A 19,331-nucleotide genomic window follows, 5' to 3' on the forward strand; every position below is an offset into this window, starting at 1 on the left:
TGCATTTTGTATATTTGTTTTACAATAAATCGTGCATTTTTCAGAAGTCTGTTAACATAATAGAGGTAATTTCTTTAAGTGAAAATGGAGCAGGAATACACAAGCTTGCATTTAAAGTTGATCGTGCATTGTGTAAAATACAAATGCAAACATTTCACTCACAGTAACACTTTACAAACGCTTATAAAAGGTTTTTTTGTGCCAGTTTGCGAACTAGCTTCAAAGCGCTGGAGTTTCTGGTATGGATTTCCTGCATAAATGTTGATTTCTCTAGTTTTAAAGGCTAATTCATCAAGTCAAATAATTCTAAAGTCTGGAAGCAAAATACTGGATTTAAAAAGAATGAACATATCTGTAATTTTAACCTAGTACACTGTATCAAAGATGTTGTAGAAATCAATAAAATCCTCAAACTACTACAAACAGGAGTGGCACCACTGATGTCTCTCACTCCAAGAAGCTAGTCATGATAGTCCAGTGTGATAAGTATAAATACCACCCACAGCCAGTCACTTTAAAGGTACTCAACTATTAATCAGTGTGTTTAGGATAAGCCCAAAACAAACTGCACTGTTTTTTACAGTTGTAACGCTCCTCTTGTTCAGTAAATGTATTGTACTGTGCAGTGCCTGTAGAGAGTATTCACCATCTTAGATGTTTTACCCTTTTTTTACACATGTGCCATATTCCTGCATTTCTTGATGATGGATTTAACCCTCCCCTGACTTACACGTCTCAATGACCTTTTCTCTCAGTGTTCTTTTGTCTTCATGGTGTAATGGTGCCAGGATTACTGATTTACCGGTGACTGGACCTTCCAGACACAGGTGTCTTTACACTACAATCACTTGAGATGCATACACTGAACTCAGGTGATCCCCATTTTACTAACTGTGAGAGTACTAGCACTGATTAGCTGGACCTCTGCTGAATTAGGCCAATCTGTTTATAGGGAGGAATTTCACATCACATCAAAACATCTGTAGGATTTTACTGTAACAGAGATGTGACTTTACCTGAAAGACATGGTTGGAGATCGATATGATGTTACTGCCAACATGGAAAGATCATATTTTACTCTACAACTCCCCAGTAGCTACTCTGTACTTTGACTAAACTTTGAATTGATTGCTCTCAGTAGATTTATTTACCAGGATTTTAACTGAAGCATTATTTTTTTTATCAGAGTAACTGCACTTTTGTACTCTTTCCACCTCTGGTAAAAACATATGCACCAAATAAAACATCCATCCTCCAACATTACTGTTTGAACAGAGTGATTTTATTGACATATATTTGTTTACTCTGTGGAGTTGGTACTCATTTAATGAAACAAGAAAAAAAGACAATAGTAGCACAGTTTAGCTTTTTTTCCCTCATTAAAAAAATCTCACTTTTTCTGTCAAACATTTAATAAGATGCTTTTTCCTCTCAAAGCGGAGATTATGTTTATGTTTATCCTGGTCATGTTTAGCATTTTCGGGATTAAAGAAATCTTTTCAGCCGTTATGATTTTAAAAGTTATAATTATGAACTTTTCTTCTAAAGATTAAACAGCATGTGAGGAGCGGAAACGTCTTAGTGTTGTTCTGCATTTCCTTACTGTTTTGTGCCTAAATGATTTGAGAGTTGAATGATTTTACAGCAGTGACTTCCGTTTGATATTAGTGCGTCACTTCCGGTTCCGCTCATTAGTAACAGGTGTGCTAATTATCTATCACCGTGTGTATTTAGCGTGAAACTACGGTTGTCGATAAAAACTGGAGGATGAAATAAAGACGGAAAGACGATGGAAAACAGAAGAATGAATCACCGGGACTCCTAAGGTTAGTTAAAACACACAAACACAGACAGGGTGAGCTAATGTTAGGCTAATGCTATTGTGACGTAATGCTACAGGTGCCTTTAAATAAATTAGAATATCTTATAAAGTTGATTTATTTAAATTGTTAAATTGAAATAGGAAACCCCTGTTACACTCAGAATTAAATATTAAAAAGTGTTTATTTTAATGGTAAACATGGCTTACAGTAAAAAGCTGAATTTACCGTCTCATATAATTAGAATATATTAGAAAGTTCAGTATTGTAAACTAATGGTGTCACACTGTTATCAGCTATTTAACTCTAAATACCCGCAAAGGTTTCCTGAGCCTTTAAATGGTTAAACGCTGTTGATTAGCTACCTGTGGACTTCTGATGATTTGTGAATGACCCCTGACGTCAGTGTTTGGTGCGTGCACGTGCAATACCGTGTGTAAATACCATAGGTGATTGTTTGCAGGCCAGGTCTCAAGACTCTTATTGTGATCTTTGATCTGCTTCTGACATCCAGTCTGCTTGGACCCCTGTTACATCTCGGGGTTTCAGGGCCTGTTTGGTATTAACTGTCATCAGCTACAGGTGGGGTAGCCATTGTTGTTTTTGACTGGCTGCAAACTCACACATGACCAGGGCTTGGCATTAACTTCTTGCACACCAGCCACTGTGGAAACTGTTAAATACCAAATGAGGAACGTCCGGTATGGGCTGAAACACATGCTCCGTTTCCTCTGTCATACTTCAGTCATAGACACTGAGGCAGAGGAGATTTAGTGTTACTGTCGGATATAAACACATCCTGGCATATCTTTGTCTGACTCTGATTTTTACGGCTCTGACCTGCTGATATCAGTGTTTTTCTTGAATCAGCCGTCTTTCTCTAAAGCATTATAACTGCCAACAGAAACAGGATTATTTAAAAATGAAATAAAAACTATCAGCTTTCAAGGATATTTCTAATTCTCCTTAAACCTGACGTTTATTGTGTGGGTGTCTTTTATATGTGTAAAACAAAGCTGTAAAAATGCATTAAACAACGGCTCTGGGATGGGAACTGTACGGAAAACTGCAGCTACTAATGGACATATACCTGGATAAATGGGGATAAACTATTTAACACAGTTAATGTTTAGTAAAGAAATGATAAATCTGTCATTAGAAACAGTCTGAATTAATATGATTTTTTAAATTCAGAAACTTGTTACATTTGATTATCTTTGATACTCATACTTTCCCTTTGTGACGAACTATTATTGTAAATAAATTAAAAGTCCTTACAGTACATTATACGGCCGCCCATTGTGTTTATATACTCATGATTTAAAATAGTCCTGATAGTACTAAAGCTATTATTAATGGTTCTTTTAGTCTTCCACATTTGGTGTTAATGTTATGAGCAAATCCCCTCAATGTTACTCAAAAAACAAACCTTTGTCTCACATGTCTAAAAAAACATTGAATTACACATTTAAGAAAATAATTCCCTTTACCTTCATCAGCCTCTCTGAACTTTTTAATTCAAAATGACTAAAGATAAAAAAATGTTAACATGAGATCGATATACCAAACGTATTCAGAAGATAACTGCTGAAATAAACATTTAGTGGCACATATTTCTTTAGAGTACACCCCTTACCTCCATGTTTCCTGCTTTACTGTAGTGTTAAAATGAATCTCAGCCACTAACATAACTAACATGGTTAAAGGCATCCACGTGAGGAAGTTCAGCTTGAGTCTGTCAGAAGTTTCTTTAGTTGGTTTCTTTTATGTTCCAGGTGTCTGCAGGCGGACTGAGGTTTTCTTTCTCTGTGGAGGAACACGGCAGAGTCTGCAGGTGAGTCCACGTCCTGTTTATATTTGTCCTTTTATCACAGTGTGAATGGCTGTCTAGCCTATTTCTGCACCAGCCCTGTGGCTCTGAGCTGGTCTACCCTCAGGACCCCCCACCACCCCCTCAATAAGACATTATGACCCAAATATGACCTTTAATAGAACAAAACATCTGATTGAACAGGAGTTTATCATTTCAGATGCATCCATTTTAATTTACTCTTATTTTCTAGAGAAACTGAGAAAATAACTACCATGGGAAAATGTGTTTTTTATCCCAGAATTAACAAGATGAACAAATATAATCTATGTTAGGAATAATATAGATGTGTTCTGCTTAGGTTTTCTCTAAATCATACAGATTTTGCCTCGATTTTTAAATCACACTTTAGCGACGCCTGATAACGTCTCTGCCACCCAGTTTGGGTCCTGATCCACCAGCTGTGAACCACTGGACTAAAGTCGGTCTTCCCAGTTAGTCAGTGAGGTGTTATATCTATCATTTTGGACCTAATGGCATGCTGTACTTTATAGTTAACAGTGTCAGATTTACATTTATCAGTTATATTTATCAATAATTTACTCCTTAAATCACAGCTCACAGTAAAATGAAGACAACATAATCCTGTTATAAGACTCACAGTTCTGTCGAATGAAGACCAGGAGAAGGAAAGTTGTTAGGGATTGAGCAGTAGTATTTTATTCTAACTGAAGTTCAAAGACTGAAGATTCAGAGAGCAGTTTGTTTCAGCTGAGACATTTCCAACAAAAAAGAAACTTATTGTTTATTTTGTCATGTTCTCCTCTCAGTTTATGTTTAGTTATCTAAACTCTTTATTATTGCCAGGAACTGAAGTATGCTTGTCACTGACTCTCACTGAAGGTAGCAGACTTCTTGTTCAGTGTTTGGAGAGAAAGAAACTACAAAATTTCACCTATTAACAGTGAAAACCTCTGTGGTCTTTTTCCAAAAAGAAAATTCCTTGGAAGGATTTAATAAACAATAAGAATCAATAATGGCATTGATGTCTGTAAAATCCTTTAATTCCCATCCCGAGCTCTAAAAACTCATAAATCAGCAGTCCATGTTTTCTGTGCTGCTGTTGACGGGCCACTAGAGGGTGCCATTTCCCCCACAAGTGTTTGATGACTGATAAACTATTTTCTCTCACAGAAACTAAATTTGAAGGAAGTGCTCTGTTTTTTTCTTCATCCTCCTGAGACCTGAACTTTTGCTTGGAATCTATTTTTAGTTTCTCCCACTTATGTGGGATTAGAAGGACCTGGTGATTTATAAAGCTGTTTCCACAGAAAATACAGCACTGGATGGGTTTTAGAGCAGATGTTTTGGCTGTGTGTTGACCAGTTAGGTATTGGGAGTCTTTAGTCTGTCAGAGATGGTGTCAGTTGTTGAGAGAGGGATGAGGGAGTTATTTCTCTTATTTTGATGATGGACCACAAGGACTTGTATGAACGAGGCCAAGCAACAAAATTTTTCTTGGACATTTTCCTTTTCAAAAACCACACACAATAATTAAAAAAAAAATCCTAAAATGTCTGTGAAAATTCTTGATCATATTTTTAACATTTCTCATAAAAATACCCCCAAATTTCTTCAAATGTCCTCAAATGGTTTCAGCAAAACTTTCATAAAGAAAAATCCTGAACATTTTTGAGCAAATCCCTCCCTAAAATTCCTTTGCAAATTCCCCAAAAGTCCCTGAAATTTCCATGAAAATTCTTGAAAATTTCAAAGGAACACCCCCCTCCCCCAAAATTCCCAATTTCAGACATATTTACAAATTAATTTCTAAATAAATATCTAAAAATTCAAAGCATATGCCACCCAGAGTTTCAAATTTAATTCTAAAAACTACAAATACATTGCTAAAATTCCCATGAAAATTTCCCAAAATTTCAAAGCAAATATTAAAATCTATCCCCTGGAATTTTCCTTGAGCTGCTGGAAAAAAGTCCAAATTCCTCCCGAAATCTAAACTAATTTCCCAAATTCCCATGAAAATGCAACAAAAAACAAAACAAAAGAAAACAAAAATCAATGTAGATAGGAAACTATATCTCCAAAATTTTCAAGTAGATATCAGATTTCAAGCCAGTTTCCCAAATATCAAATGGAAACCAAATTGGAGTTGCATTAAAAAAGAAAATAGATGGAGAAAAAACAAAGTCACATTAAAATCTGTTCTACTTTCTAAAATAAAGTTAAATTTAAAAATTATATTAGTAGAATAAAATTTAGATAACTAGACAAATCGAACAATAAAAAAACTTTGATTTAAACATGAAACTATTTCTACATTTTTGAGGAAGTGTTCTTACAATGATTATGTCAAAGAAACCTTCAAATAAACAATCTGATTATTTATACACAACAAAGTTATAAAACTAACCACTAGAGGGCGCCATTTCCACACCAGCCTGCCTCGTATGCAAGATGCACATCACACAACTTTTAGTTTCATGTCATTTCTTTAATAATTCAGCACTTTAATGCTGGTGGAATAATGTTAATTTTACTACCTTTATTTTTATGAGTAAGTTATTGTAGCTGTGGTACAGGTAGGGACTTAGTACTTAATGATGTGAATGTCCTTGTTCTTGAAGTTTTTAAAGGCGATGACGTCGATGTCTATGCCAAGCTTTTAGAACATCATAGAGACTTAAAGTTATGATCAGGATAGAAAGAGCTCAGTCCTGTTGCAGGTCTTTGCCCAGTTAATTAATTAACATTGTAGTGAAGTTACCTGTTATTGTGTTCCTGCCTCAGCTGTGTATTTGGTATTCTTCACTGAATATTTGTTGATGAGTTGTAGACATGAGAGAATAATTCCCTCTGAGCTGTCTCTGTAGTCACAGCTGATAGTGTGGTGCTGTCCATGGTGCTGATCATGTGACCTCACAGACTGAATCCTGCTCTACATTATGACTGGGTTGAATGACTAGCTCTTGAAGTTTAAGAGTTTTTTCATTGACCACCTTACCGTGTGACTGATAGGCTGCATGTGGGTCACAGGTGTGATGTAGTAATAGAGGCAGGTAAACCCACACTGCAAGAATCAGTTCGGTGCACCTGCACAGAGACTCAGCAGAGAAAAAGGTTGTAGTGTAAATTCAAGGAGATGAATGGCCGTGTGCTTTTTTGGTTCGCACACAGTGGGCCTCCCTCCCTGCCTCTCCTGCTCCCAGAATCAGCCTGTACCACGGTCACAGTAAGATTCTCCTCACCATGGCAGAAAAGGTCAATTTCACACATTTAAGTTTCACATCTTCAGCGGCGGTCACACCAGTGCCAACACAGAGACAAAGCTATTCGCTTCAAAGCTCTCGGGTGCTCTTCAGTGTAACGCAGCAGGGCTGTCAATATCCCTCTACAGCCGCAGTCTAATTTACTTTATTATTATTTTCAAATTTTAAAGTATATTTGAATATTAATGCACAAATATTATGTAATAAATTCATATGTAAAACATCCAGTTGCCAGTGCTTAAATCACCGTGTAGTTACATATTTGTCCACTAGGGGGCCTTCAAATATTACATTACAAATCGCAATGAAGAAATGAGCAAAAAGTAATTTATTTATCTTTAAGAGGTATTTTAGCACTGCTGGTCACCAATAAACAAGCCAAATGTGATCCAGCACAACCCACATTCTCAGCTCTGCTGCTCATCCCACAAATGCATGTTCCTTACAAATGTGGCTTCATTTAAAAGGCTAATAATAATCAGGCTTTCCAACAGCATAAGATTTACTGCCAAGATTCATTATTATAACAAAGAAATAACCTACCAAATACAAATTCCCTTACTTTTTGTGCTAAGTTTAGATTAACCCTTATGCACCCTTTGGTACATTTTTAGCATTGTTCAATGAAAAATGCTCAATATTTTTGTTTTTGTTAATAGTAGGGGGACCAAATATTGCAAGGATTTCACTTTTTGACATTTTAAAATTCAACCTTTCATTTAATAACAGGGCTATACTTCCATCTTTCACCCTACATTACTTGCACTATTGACTCCCATTAAAAACATACTTTTTTGATCCCACTGTAATTTTAGCATTAAACAATGTTGAACATGTGACTCCCTTTTCAATCTAAGCTTTTGTCTTGAAACTTTATTATTCAGTTATCCATCATATGGCATCATTTTCCACGATATGGCTGAGGGCTCCTTTCTGTGCCGTTTCATTGAGGCCTATTTCTGTTGCATTGCATAGTGTGTGTGTGTGTGTGTGTGTGTGTGTGTGAGGCTTTTTGTACAGAGAAACAGTCTTTTTTTTTTTTTGCTAATCATACCAAATAGCATTCAAGAGTTAAATTTATTTAGGAAATATATGTAAATTTAATAGTTACGATCAGGACTTAAGTTGGTCAAGAGATTAAATGCAGTGAAAGTGAAAAAAAAAAAATCACAGGTAATATTTTTATAGCACTTTTTGGGAACTTAACACTTTTTGCAAAGCGTGAAACATCGTTTTCTGAAGTGGTGCACAAGGGTTAAACTGAACCACGTATTTATTGTTGCTGCCCTCTGTTTGTCAATGCAGCACAAGCTGGAGAAGTATCACTGCAGAGAGTCAACGCCCTGAAGGAGGCCAAGGAGAATGTGGAGAAGGACCACATCCAGGAGTGGGCGGACCCTGAACAGTAGGAACCATACAACGACAAAGCCATTTTACTCAGTATGCATTGTTTATTCATTTATACAATTGCGCATTTCCCCCCCTCCCCAAGTCTATTTACACAATATAGTTCATTTCTTTAAATATAGTTAAGAACAGAAACATTCAAATTAGCTGTTAAGTGTTGCATTGTATAAAATACAGTGGCAAACATTTAAAAAATGCATAAAAACAATTGTGAACAGCACTAGATTTAAAAAGTGACATTTAGATCCAGTACAGCAAGTTTTTTTTTTTTCTAATCTCTGTGCAAAAGTTTGCAAATCCCCATGAAAGTTCAGTGGACGACTCGAGTTAGCAACTTTTGTTCTACGTGTGTGCTCGAGAAAGGAAACAGCCCAACTGTGCCGTTTAACTGATATTTTTAAGAAGTGTAGGAAACATATGAGCTCAGAGGGAAATGTTTACATGATTTTGTGCAATTTAAAATCAGGAAAATCTTAGAATAGCGTACAGTAAATGCAACACACAGCTTAAAGTGTCGCCTGCCTGATGTCTTACTTGCTACATTAAGAGGCTATGCATTCATCTTCTGTCGTCAACCAGCAGTCAGACTAACATCGGGGCTTATAAAATAGAAAAATAACAGCAAATTAAATACTTTAGTTTATAAAAAATAACGGTTATTTCTACATCTCTGTGGATGAGTATGTGCTGTCCCTACATATGTTTTGATTGAAACTGCTAATAAGTTAGTCGAGCGCAGTCTCCATGCAGTACATGAGCTCGCCTTGGAGTTTGGTTAAAAAACTAAAATGACTAATTCTTCGTCATGCAGTTCAGCCTAATGCAGTTAAATACATTTACATGTGTGATGGTGGTGGAGCGGGTTTCTGTCGCGTTGGGTCGATGGCATTCGTAAAGGCTAGAGCAGGCTTGGAAAGCTAAGGCTATCAGAGGCTGAGCTGTCTTCAGCCAAAAAATATTTAATGTTTTTCCTTTTAAGAGGATTTTTTAGACGATAGATAATGGAAGACCTAAAGCATGCAACCAAAGACTATCTCAAGGGATGGGTAGAAATCTCACCAGCTATTAAGATCCAGGAGGTAACGTCAACATCAGTTCTGCTGCTACAGTCAGAGGTTTAATGGTTTTTAAAAGACATTAAACTGAGACAGTTTGAGGAAATTTTTAACATTTTACAGCAGTTTGACGGTTTAAATGCTGTAAAAGTTATATAAAAGGCTTAATGGGTAACATTCTGAATATTCATTTAGCAAATCAGCCTGTTTTAATGAGTCAGCTTTCCAAAATAACAGTGAATCATCTGGTTTTGTTGTTTGAAGCTCTGTGTTCACAGTTACAGCACCTTGGTTCCTTACCAGGGGTCTGGGACCCCCTTAGGGGGCGTGAGGCTCTGTCTGCCCTGAGGTTGTTTAAATTAGATCTGATTAACAGAACTCATAGTTTAACACTTATGAATAATTCCTACAGTGGGTTTTGGGGCGAAATAATTTGTGTTAAGGGCTACTTTGTTTGGGTTTAAACAAAAAAATAATTTGTTAATTTTGGCCTCAAAGTATCACTATTTTCTTTCCTGTCAGTCCTGGAAGGGCTCAAAGGGGAAAAAAAAAAGGTTTGGAACCATTGCTCTGGAACTGGGGTGTGAAACCTATATTAAGTCCGGGGCCAGATTTGCTCCAATGAGACGTTCTGAGGGGCCGGACTGTTTAGGCCAGGAGTGTGAAAGTCCAAGGGTGCGTTCGAAAAGTCCATTTTGCTTAGGAAGGTTCCTGACTGAGTGAAACGACCTGGAAGTATTTAAGCATCGGCCATGATAAGGACTGTTCGAATTCTCCCAATGGTAAGGAAAGGAGCTTCATTATTTCCTTTATTATCTCCTTTAGCCTAGGAAACACTGAACCATCCTTTACCAAAGGAGAGATGGAAAAGACGACCCACCCATTTAAAGTGACGCACCTGTTGACCGCTCATCAAAACAAGTGAATAACTTGAATAACTAGAATAACTTTACTAACCCCGATTTAAACCATAAAATCCAGACAAACGTATAATACACGTGATAAACGGAAGGCAGTAGGGATGAACAGAGGAATATTGCAGACATGAAAACTTTGTCATTTAACTTATGATCACGATTTCATTTCTTCTCATTTCCATTTTATTTAAATAGTTAACCGATCAGTCAGTATTTTAAACTGTATTTGTCTTGCTATTTTGAAATATTAAAGTAAATGTTTTAAGTTTGTAAATCACAACCAACTAAAGCGATAAATTCGGCATGTTGCTATATTGTGAATATCATATTTATCATCATAATTACGCAGGGAAGACGCAATTTATAGAGCTTTTCACAGAACGAGCTGAAAGGAAGATGAAACCAGAGTAGACTCTGTAATAAATTTAAGAGACGAGAGAATTAAAGAAAAAATGATTAGGTAGGGAATAAAGCAAAAGTATTTAATACCGTTATGAAACAAAAGGACTTGAACATTATTCTTCTCGTTGTATTGACTTAGTAGAAAGTTCAGATTAAGAGAAAGATTTCTGCTGTTCTAGATGTTCTCAGTTCCTCTTCCTGAAGAGACTTCAGGATATAAAAATCTTAATGAGCTCATATCTCTGACGTTTTAGCGTTCACAGCACATAACAACACAGAGAACGCACCGAGTGGAAGTTGCGAATTTTGTAGTCCATCAACGTTAAATTGTAGTTTTTACACAAAAAACACACGTCACATCCGTAACATCCGTAACATCCGCCTAGGGAAAGTGCAGTTGGATTCCTTACTCACCACAGTTCTCCTTTCCTATCCTCTTACTCCCACCTTTCCCTAACCCTGTGACGTTTCTCATCGGGGTTAAGGAAAAGTGAATAGGAAAGGACTTAGGAGGTAATTTTTTGGACTTTTCAAACGCACCCCTAGTCTTAGGCCTAACCTAAGGGTCCAACAAGGTCAACTTTTAAGCATAAACTTTCAGCCTCATTTTCACCATAAGTAAAATATAAAAAAATATAAATAATATTGATAATAAATTGTCATAAGTATTTAAGTTAAAAGGCTCAAAGTCTGAGAAAAAAAAAGTCAAACTTATTAGTTCAAAAGGTCAAAACAAATTTACAGGGAAGATAATGTTTTTAAAAGGCAAATACATGAGATAAAAAGTCAAAAGCTTAAGTCAGAATTGTGAGATTCAAAATTGAAAATGACAACATTTCTTGATCTTATGGGCCAGATTTGGCCTCTGGATCTTCAGTTGGACATCCCTGCTCTACAATGTTTTGTACTTTTTTCATGTTAATCCCTCCAGCCATTGGCTGCCACCAAAAGCTCACCAGCCAATGAGAACATGCCTCCAAAAGTGCCCGCCCACAGGTGATACCGGGCTCAGAATTTTAAGGAAAAAAATCTGGTAGCACAAATGGAGCAAGCTTTAGAAAGAAAATACTATTACCAAAATAAAAAAAAGTTTAAACACCTAAACATGTAATTTTGTTTACAATGTATTTTAATTAATATTTATTTATTTAATACTGGCCTACAAAAACTCCATAAACCATTGGCCCTGCCACCATGTTTGGACAGAGAGACACCCTTACCCCCTTAGGGGTGCTGTGCCTGGGAGCAAGATGATGGAGGATTGTCCCGAGAGTAAAACTGGAGGACAAACAGACTTTACAAACAAAAATTCTCCTTTGCTTAAAAAGAGAAGCATGTTAATTCTGAGATGCATATAAAAGTTTATCACAGAATTTGGTTTATCCACACCCATCTGCCACTCTCTTTGACAAAGACACAGGAGGGGGCTGAGGGGAGGGGGCGTGTCCTGAGAGAGCATTTGTTTTGGTCAGGAAATCGTCTCTAAAGTTGCACAGCAAGTCTTTAAAGGCCAATTTAGACCGCTGAATTAGAAGCTAATGAAACTTTTGTAAAGCCAAGAGCAGAATCTACTGAAGGATATTCTGCACTCACTGGAGTTTGGTTTGCAGCGTGTCCTAACAATGTTTGCACGGCGGGTTAACTTGATTTTCTTTTGCTTCTCTTGCTCAGTGGAGCTTGTTGTGCAGTGTGGATGTTGTGGCTGTTTTCCATATTTCTGATTGAGATGGTTTGCTGTGACTTGTTGGTAAGACTACTTGTTTTATGGACATTTGAAGGCTTGTAAATGCAACGCACCACACTTGGTGTTTCTCCACCTTCAAAATAAAAGCACTAGATGTCACACCTTAACAGTGAAATTAACAGATTTGAACAAATGCTGTGTGGACAGTGAGCGTCCATTGTGCTAGAATATTTAATGCTGTTGTGACACGATAGCACATGAAAACAGTGCATTTACATAACAATTTGTGGCAGAAATTTTAAGTTTGTACATTAAAAAAAAATCCCCAAACTGTCCTGATATTAATGTCCTTTAAAAGTTTTGAGTGCAGCAGCAAAGCTAGTCCCATACCAGTTCAAAATTGATATGATGCAGGTGATTTAATGTGTTTAAATTTTGCTAAATCCAAAATTTAAGCATCCGTTTGGTTAAATTGAATATTTGAAGTGCGTTCTATGTGTGAGGATTGAGCTTAACATAGAAAATGAGGCTTTTTTTCTTCTCTCAGGTTGTATAAAAGAATCTCCAGAGCTTTTAAAGTCGAGAATCTGCAGGATTCTGTTTCATTATTATTGCTCTCACATAGGGATAAAAGCTTGTTGTGCTATATTTTTGTGTTCTGGATTTTGAGCGGCATAATTAATCTTCAGTAGGCACGCTAAATAAAACAGACGGGGTGTGGAGCTCCAGAGTAGAACAGAGGAATGCCTCATGAAGAGTTTCAAGTAGCTTTTAACCCCCCATGGAGGAGGAGGAGTCATAGAAAAGGAGACTTGATAGCTACAGTCGTCTGTGAGCATGCTGAAAACACACCTGTGACGGTGTGTGAGAGCCGTGGTGTGAGGGAACATGCAACAAAAGAAAAAGTAGCAATGAGGAACAGAAACATGCATATCTGCTGTAGAAAAAGCACATCAGGTGCCTTGTGTTGCTGGCAGTGTGATATTGAAGTATGTACAGGGTAGGTGCTGACTTTACATGAATGTGGTATTAATATAGTGTATAAATAGCTCTGTATAAATGGACTTTATACATCAGAATCAGAGAGCTGGAAGGGAGGGGACGGTTTTCCCAAAAGGAATGGAAGAAAAGTCTACAGTTTGTTTTCCTTTGCATATTCAGTCTCTTTCTTAGACCCTGAGTCAAGCGTTAAAGTCAGTCATCAAAGACTACTTTCCTGGAAGCCCCGGGTCAGAAACTGGCCTGTGGAGTCCCAACATTCCTGAGCTGCTGGGGACGTCAGGTAGAGACGCTTGTCGGCTCGACGGGAACCTCTGCACCTCTTGTTGCTGCTGAAGGTTGTGTTGCTGCTCGTGAGAGTCCACTCCGTTTTGCGAGTGTCTCTGCTCAATGTCCGTGTCGCTCTGCAGGAGTCCAGCAAAGCTCCCATCCTGGAGAGTCTCTGTGTGGAGGAGGATGGGGGAGGTTTCTTTGGATTTGATGGGGGATTTTTCCAGGACAGGACTCTGAGGGAGACAGGAGAAGAGCACAGGACATGTAAACGGACTCTGGACAGCCTATTTAGAACAGATAGAGTATTTACAGCATTTTTCATCTCAGAATAAAGGCCTCTCCTATTAGCATAACTTTAAATTCTTAATTCTAGCGTACAGATCACTGAACCGATGCTACTCTTATACAAACGTGTCTAATAATGGAGGGATGTTTCTTTTTATAGCAGCAATCTCCCTTTTGCTTCCCCAGACTGTTTCCATGCTCAGTCGGGCATAAAAACACAATATTATGGCCAGGTTTTCTCTTCTAAAGGACATAATTTGATCTCAGTTGGATTCCTGGAAAAATAAAAATAAGCATGCACTAACAATTTCAGCTTTGGGAGACGTCCACATGAGCATTAACGGGAGGGACTCTCACAGTAAGCAAAACCCATGGCAATGTTCCTGTGAGCACCAGACTGTTAATTTAGGACAACTCCTCACTAAATGGTTTATAACTTCTGCAGATAATGTGGCCAAATGCTCTGCACTTTTATGGATTAATGAAGGTAACTGCAGTTAGATTGTTAAACTTTGAAATTGCTTTGGTTGTATGAATAGATTTTCTGTTTTCAGTCAAATTCTGGACAATATCAGTTACATTTGAAGTAAAATACTTGAGTTTATGCATTAAGAATAGACTGAAACTACCTCCTGGTGATTATAAACATGTCTCGCCTTTTTTTTCTGCACACCACAAACAGTTAGCGGTCAACATAGACAGGAAAATGAATATGAATGCAATCTGTGTGGCACCCCTGATGAAGGCCACAAGCTGAAATGTGTTTAATAAAGTTGTTCTCCAAACTTCTATTTGTGAAGCTTTTTGTTTCCACATGGTACAATAATGTCAAGATCAACAGTGTACGATTACACTTCCAGTTTTTGCCTTTCAAGGTAAAAGCCTGCTTTAGCATTTCATTCATGTAGTACGTTTTGTTTTGATTGACATAAAAATATTAATATCCTTCAATAAAGTAACTGGTATCCATTTTCAATATGAGTATATGATAATAACTAGCTCATTCTCTTCTAGCAGCAGGCGAGCCAGCTTCACCTCCTCCACCCCAGCCTCCTCTTGTCGCTTGTTGCACCCTCATATTCAGATTCATGCTACCATGATTAATTGCCTCTGAAATAATTTCATTTTTCACAACACACATTGTCATTCATGTATTTATCCGTATGGGGGTTTCTAGCCCTGGAAAATCAAAGCATGCTGCTAAACTAACCCAGGTAGCATCTTTAGAGCAGAGCCTTCTCTGCCAAGTAAAACGGCCTATCCATTTGTAATAAAATGTTAAATGTATGATGAATGTTCCTGACTGATTGTAGGTTATAATGTAGACTGATTTATTGCTTGAATTTGTTGAAAAATGCATAATTTGAGGAGCCTAATAATAATCGCATACTAAATCGCAGTTGCAATATTGGAGAAAAAAAATCACAAAATGATTATTTTTGCAAATCGATCAGCCCTAATTGTGACTGCACATATGCAGAATTCTTTAACCCTTTAAAGCCTCAAACCTCGAATAATAGTCAGAAAATTCTCTTTTTTTTTTTGGAAAAAAAGATGTTTTTTAACCTTCTACTGAAACCAAAAACAAAAATTGCCATAATATTTAACATATATTTTTTCTATCACATTTGATGCATAAGGTATTTCTGGCTATTAATAATCACCTGGAAGGCATTTTTTTTTTTTTTTTTTTTTTTTAACCATTTATCAGATTTTATCCAAAAAGTTTTTAAGGACCTTACTGACCCTGCTGATTAGACTAAGTTTTCAATGTTGGGGTGGGGATCCCATTGGGTGTTGCGAGACACTGAAAAGGGGGTCCCCAGATGCCCTAAAAAAAAAAACTAATAACATTTTTAAAATTACACTGTTGCCGCTTCACAGCAATTTTACCTACATTTACCCATTTTTATCACTTTTTTCCCACCAATTTGAACAATTTTAACACATTTAAAACCATTTTTTTCTCAATTTTAAACCGTTTTCACATCTTTTTCTGCCTTGTTTTGCTTCTTTTCAACCAAATCTTGCAACTCTGCCTAATTGTTGGCTCTGTTGACACATTATTGCTACTACTAACCCTTTACATTTCACAATTTAAGCCCATTTCTGCCTAAGCTAACCCTTTTTAGCCAGTTTATATAAATTTTCATCACATTTCACTAAATTTGCACCTATATTTGCCATTTTAATGCTATTTCAGCCACTTTTGAATTCCCTTTTAACACTTAATATACCAGTTTCTGCCACTTTAATCCATTTTTGGCTTTTTTGGGGGGTTATTTTACCATTTTCAATCTAATTTTTGGCATTTCTAATCCATTTCTGCTACTTTTAAATCCAATTTCACCCCCTTTTCCACCATTTTCTGCCACTATTAATGTATTTTAATTCTGTTTTTAACAAAAGGACTTACATTTTTAACTTAATAAACAAATGAAATAAAATTTGTCTCTTTCACAAGGGAGGTTATTATTCAGGTAAAATCTAAAATACCACAGCTTAACTTTACAATGGACCATGATTGTGCTGGCCCTGGTTTGGCTGGGCCCCAGAAAGCTCTCCCATTTCCCCCCTAATGGACGGCCTTGTCTGCACATGACTATTCTTGAATGTACATGGCTAAGTTCAGCCACCTTCAGGTACCTTGGGGGTCCACTGTCTCTGACACCTTTATTTTGGGGGTCACGGGCTGAAAAGGTTGAGAACCACTGCATTAGACAGAGGTCTCACAAAATCGTGTATCAAATATGATACAGTTGGCTTTAAAGGGTTAATGTTCTTCAGGCACAAAGAGGCAGACTGTTCTCTAGTTTAAAGACTTTTACTGCTACACTTACACGCTCAGTGTCAGTCATTTCCTAGGAGTCGTTACCGTTTCAGAGATATTTAAACAGCGGCGTGTGTTTGCGGTGTTAACCAGCTCCTCCCTGCCTAATCAGAGCGAGTAAACAGTACCTGCGGCCGAGGTGGAGGTGGAGCAAGGCTGAGCTCCGGCTGCATGGTGGACACCGGCTGGACCCTGATGGCCGGCCTCTGGTACTCAGGGCTGGAGGTGACGGTGCTGTAGGCAGGGGGTCCGGCGGTGGTCTGCCTCTGGAGGAGCTGAAGGATGGCCTGGATGTCTGCCGTCATCTGGGACTCCAGTCTGATTGAAACATGATAATAAAAATATTTAAAAAATGGGAAATACTGACAAATATCTCTGGATGTCTGCAGGAAATGAAGTGCTGTTGTGCTCCTTTGCATGAAGAAGACGATTATTTAGTAAATGAGCCCTGAGTATTGATTGATAAATCCTCTGAGCTTCTAATCAATACAGGTTTGCATACTGATGACAAACAATGATGCAGTATAAGATCTAAGTTGGACAAATAAATCAGGCGTGGCTGTTTTCACGTCTGTAATTTGGGTTTGATCTGTTGTTGGAGCTCTAACAGTTAATGATTATAAGCCTAATGATGCAGATCAATACCAATAATGATTAAAGCCGTCCTCTAAACCTCCCACTGTGAAATATTCACTGTCACATCAGAGCAGCCTGACTGCAGCTTGTTTTGCAGAGCAGGTGTTGTAGCGTGTTTGTTCTTCATTTGTCTTGTTTCTGCAGTGACCTGGTTTCACCACAGGGATCAATAATTTTCATCTCATCACTGATAGAACTATAAATGATGTAAAGACAGATATTATCGTTCGCCCTACTTTCCCAAGAACAAATAACGCCACAGAGACACCTCGTAGATTTATGTTCAGTGTTTGAAAATAAGATTAACCTCATGGGAAACTGTTTGAAAATGTATTTACTCATTTCACATTTCATATTCAGAGCAGAGACCCAGCACACACTGGATGATGGGTTGATATTAAAACCAAACACTAGGGGGAGCTTTATCCTTACCTCAGGCTGTTTATGTAGAGTACAGCTCAAGGAAAGATTGAGAGGATTGCAGCTGATTTTGCAGCAAAAAAGCTAATTTGTACAGAAAAATCTGCATTAAAATCTGCAATAATCTTAGCAGTAAATGTCTGACAATAAAATTTTAATTTGTACCAGATGTTTATTTTATACACAATAGTGACAAAATCAAAATGAGCAGACATACTGTGAAGCTCACCAATGATTCAGTCATCGTATCACTTCTTAACCCTCTGAGGTCTAAGGGTATTTCCTTGATTTTATATTTTTTTAATTCACCTTTTAAAGGTAGTTTCAACACAATACCCAAGTGTTTTATATCAGAATTTTCAAGAAAATCACAGCTTTATGGATATATTTTTGTCCCAGATGACTTTGCAATGAGCTATTTTAGCCCAAATGCTGAATTTTGAAATTCAATCTTTAAAAATGTTCATCTTCTGTGAAAACCACCTTCACTCATGTGGACGAATTGTTTTGGTGATTGAAACAGATTTACCCAAGTCTTAGCTTCACAAAAGTGCTGGAAGATGAATAAAATAATAGGTAAAATGGTAAAATGCCAAAATGAAGCTGTCATCTTCATCACTACTTCTCAGTGTTTGTTCCAAGGCTTCTGCAACATTCAAACCCTTCACCATCATCAGAGATCAACAGGTCTAATTCTCTCCTCTTACTCCTGTCCCACACCTTTACCCGTGAAAAACTGTGACGGGGATAGGGAGGGCCTTTGGGAATCTTTTGTCTGTTAACTGGTTGGGAGAAGTTGACAGACAAAGGATTCATCCAATTACGCACATTGGAGAGGTGACAACATACACCCATTGCTCTCTTATTGGCCCTTTAACTCTTAACTGTGAACTACATGGGACGGCAAGTGAGTGGAAGAGAAAGGTGAGATTCTCCTGTTCACAGAAGTGTTTGAACCACTTCTGTAAAAAAAAAAAAAAAAAAAGGCACGCCCACCTTTGAAGGTATAGACTGCTACTGTACAGCCTAATTTACGGCCCCTAATCTGTGACTCTACAGCAGCGATACTCAACGTGTAGCTCTTTTGTGATGATTTGTGGCTCTTCTATGTCTTCATTTGAAATATTTTTCACCCAGAAAACCTTAAAAAAGGTCAACCCTAATATGTATGAAACATACTGTTATGCAGTTCAAAATTTTCCATCGACTGCACTGGACCAAAGCTGCTGACACAAAATCTAGTTGTGAGTAAATACTCAAAATCTCCTGTCCTTCACCACATTTATAGCCAGACGACAGATTTTGATTAGATGGAAAGACTGTAACCCTCCAACATTCAGACAGTGGGTCAGAGACATGCTTCATTTTATTAAATTAGAGAAGATTAGGTACCCAGGGGGTCATCTGACAAATTCTCAATGATATGGCAGCCTTTTCTGAGTAATGTCGATGTTTTAAGCTCTGATAACTTTGTGGATGAATAACCTTGGTGTTCATGTACGTAAT

General features: G+C 37.4%; 1 protein-coding gene and 1 long non-coding RNA gene across 12 annotated transcripts in view; one reads left to right on the forward strand and one right to left on the reverse strand.

The window, feature by feature from the left end:
- The first annotated feature begins 1,693 nt into the window (after nucleotides 1–1,693).
- LOC121506123 lies at nucleotides 1,694–13,676 on the forward strand. The gene is made up of 4 exons (XR_005991614.1): nucleotides 1,694–1,826; nucleotides 3,596–3,654; nucleotides 8,223–8,357; nucleotides 13,544–13,676. It is a non-coding gene; the product is annotated as an uncharacterized LOC121506123 (long non-coding RNA).
- Nucleotides 13,591–19,331, reverse strand: part of kcnh7 (potassium channel, voltage gated eag related subfamily H, member 7) — a 245,580-nt gene continuing 239,839 nt past the window's right edge. For all 11 annotated transcript variants that reach the window (XM_041781707.1, XM_041781705.1, XM_041781706.1 and 8 more), the window contains 2 exons: nucleotides 16,898–17,087; nucleotides 13,591–13,887 (listed from right to left, as the gene is read on the reverse strand). In XM_041781707.1, the coding sequence (XP_041637641.1) occupies nucleotides 13,591–13,887; nucleotides 16,898–17,087 (487 nt within the window). The remainder of the gene's footprint in view (nucleotides 13,888–16,897; nucleotides 17,088–19,331) is intronic.

This window comes from Cheilinus undulatus, linkage group 24 (assembly GCF_018320785.1).
Source record: "Cheilinus undulatus linkage group 24, ASM1832078v1, whole genome shotgun sequence".
Classification (NCBI taxonomy): Eukaryota; Metazoa; Chordata; class Actinopteri; order Labriformes; family Labridae; genus Cheilinus; species Cheilinus undulatus.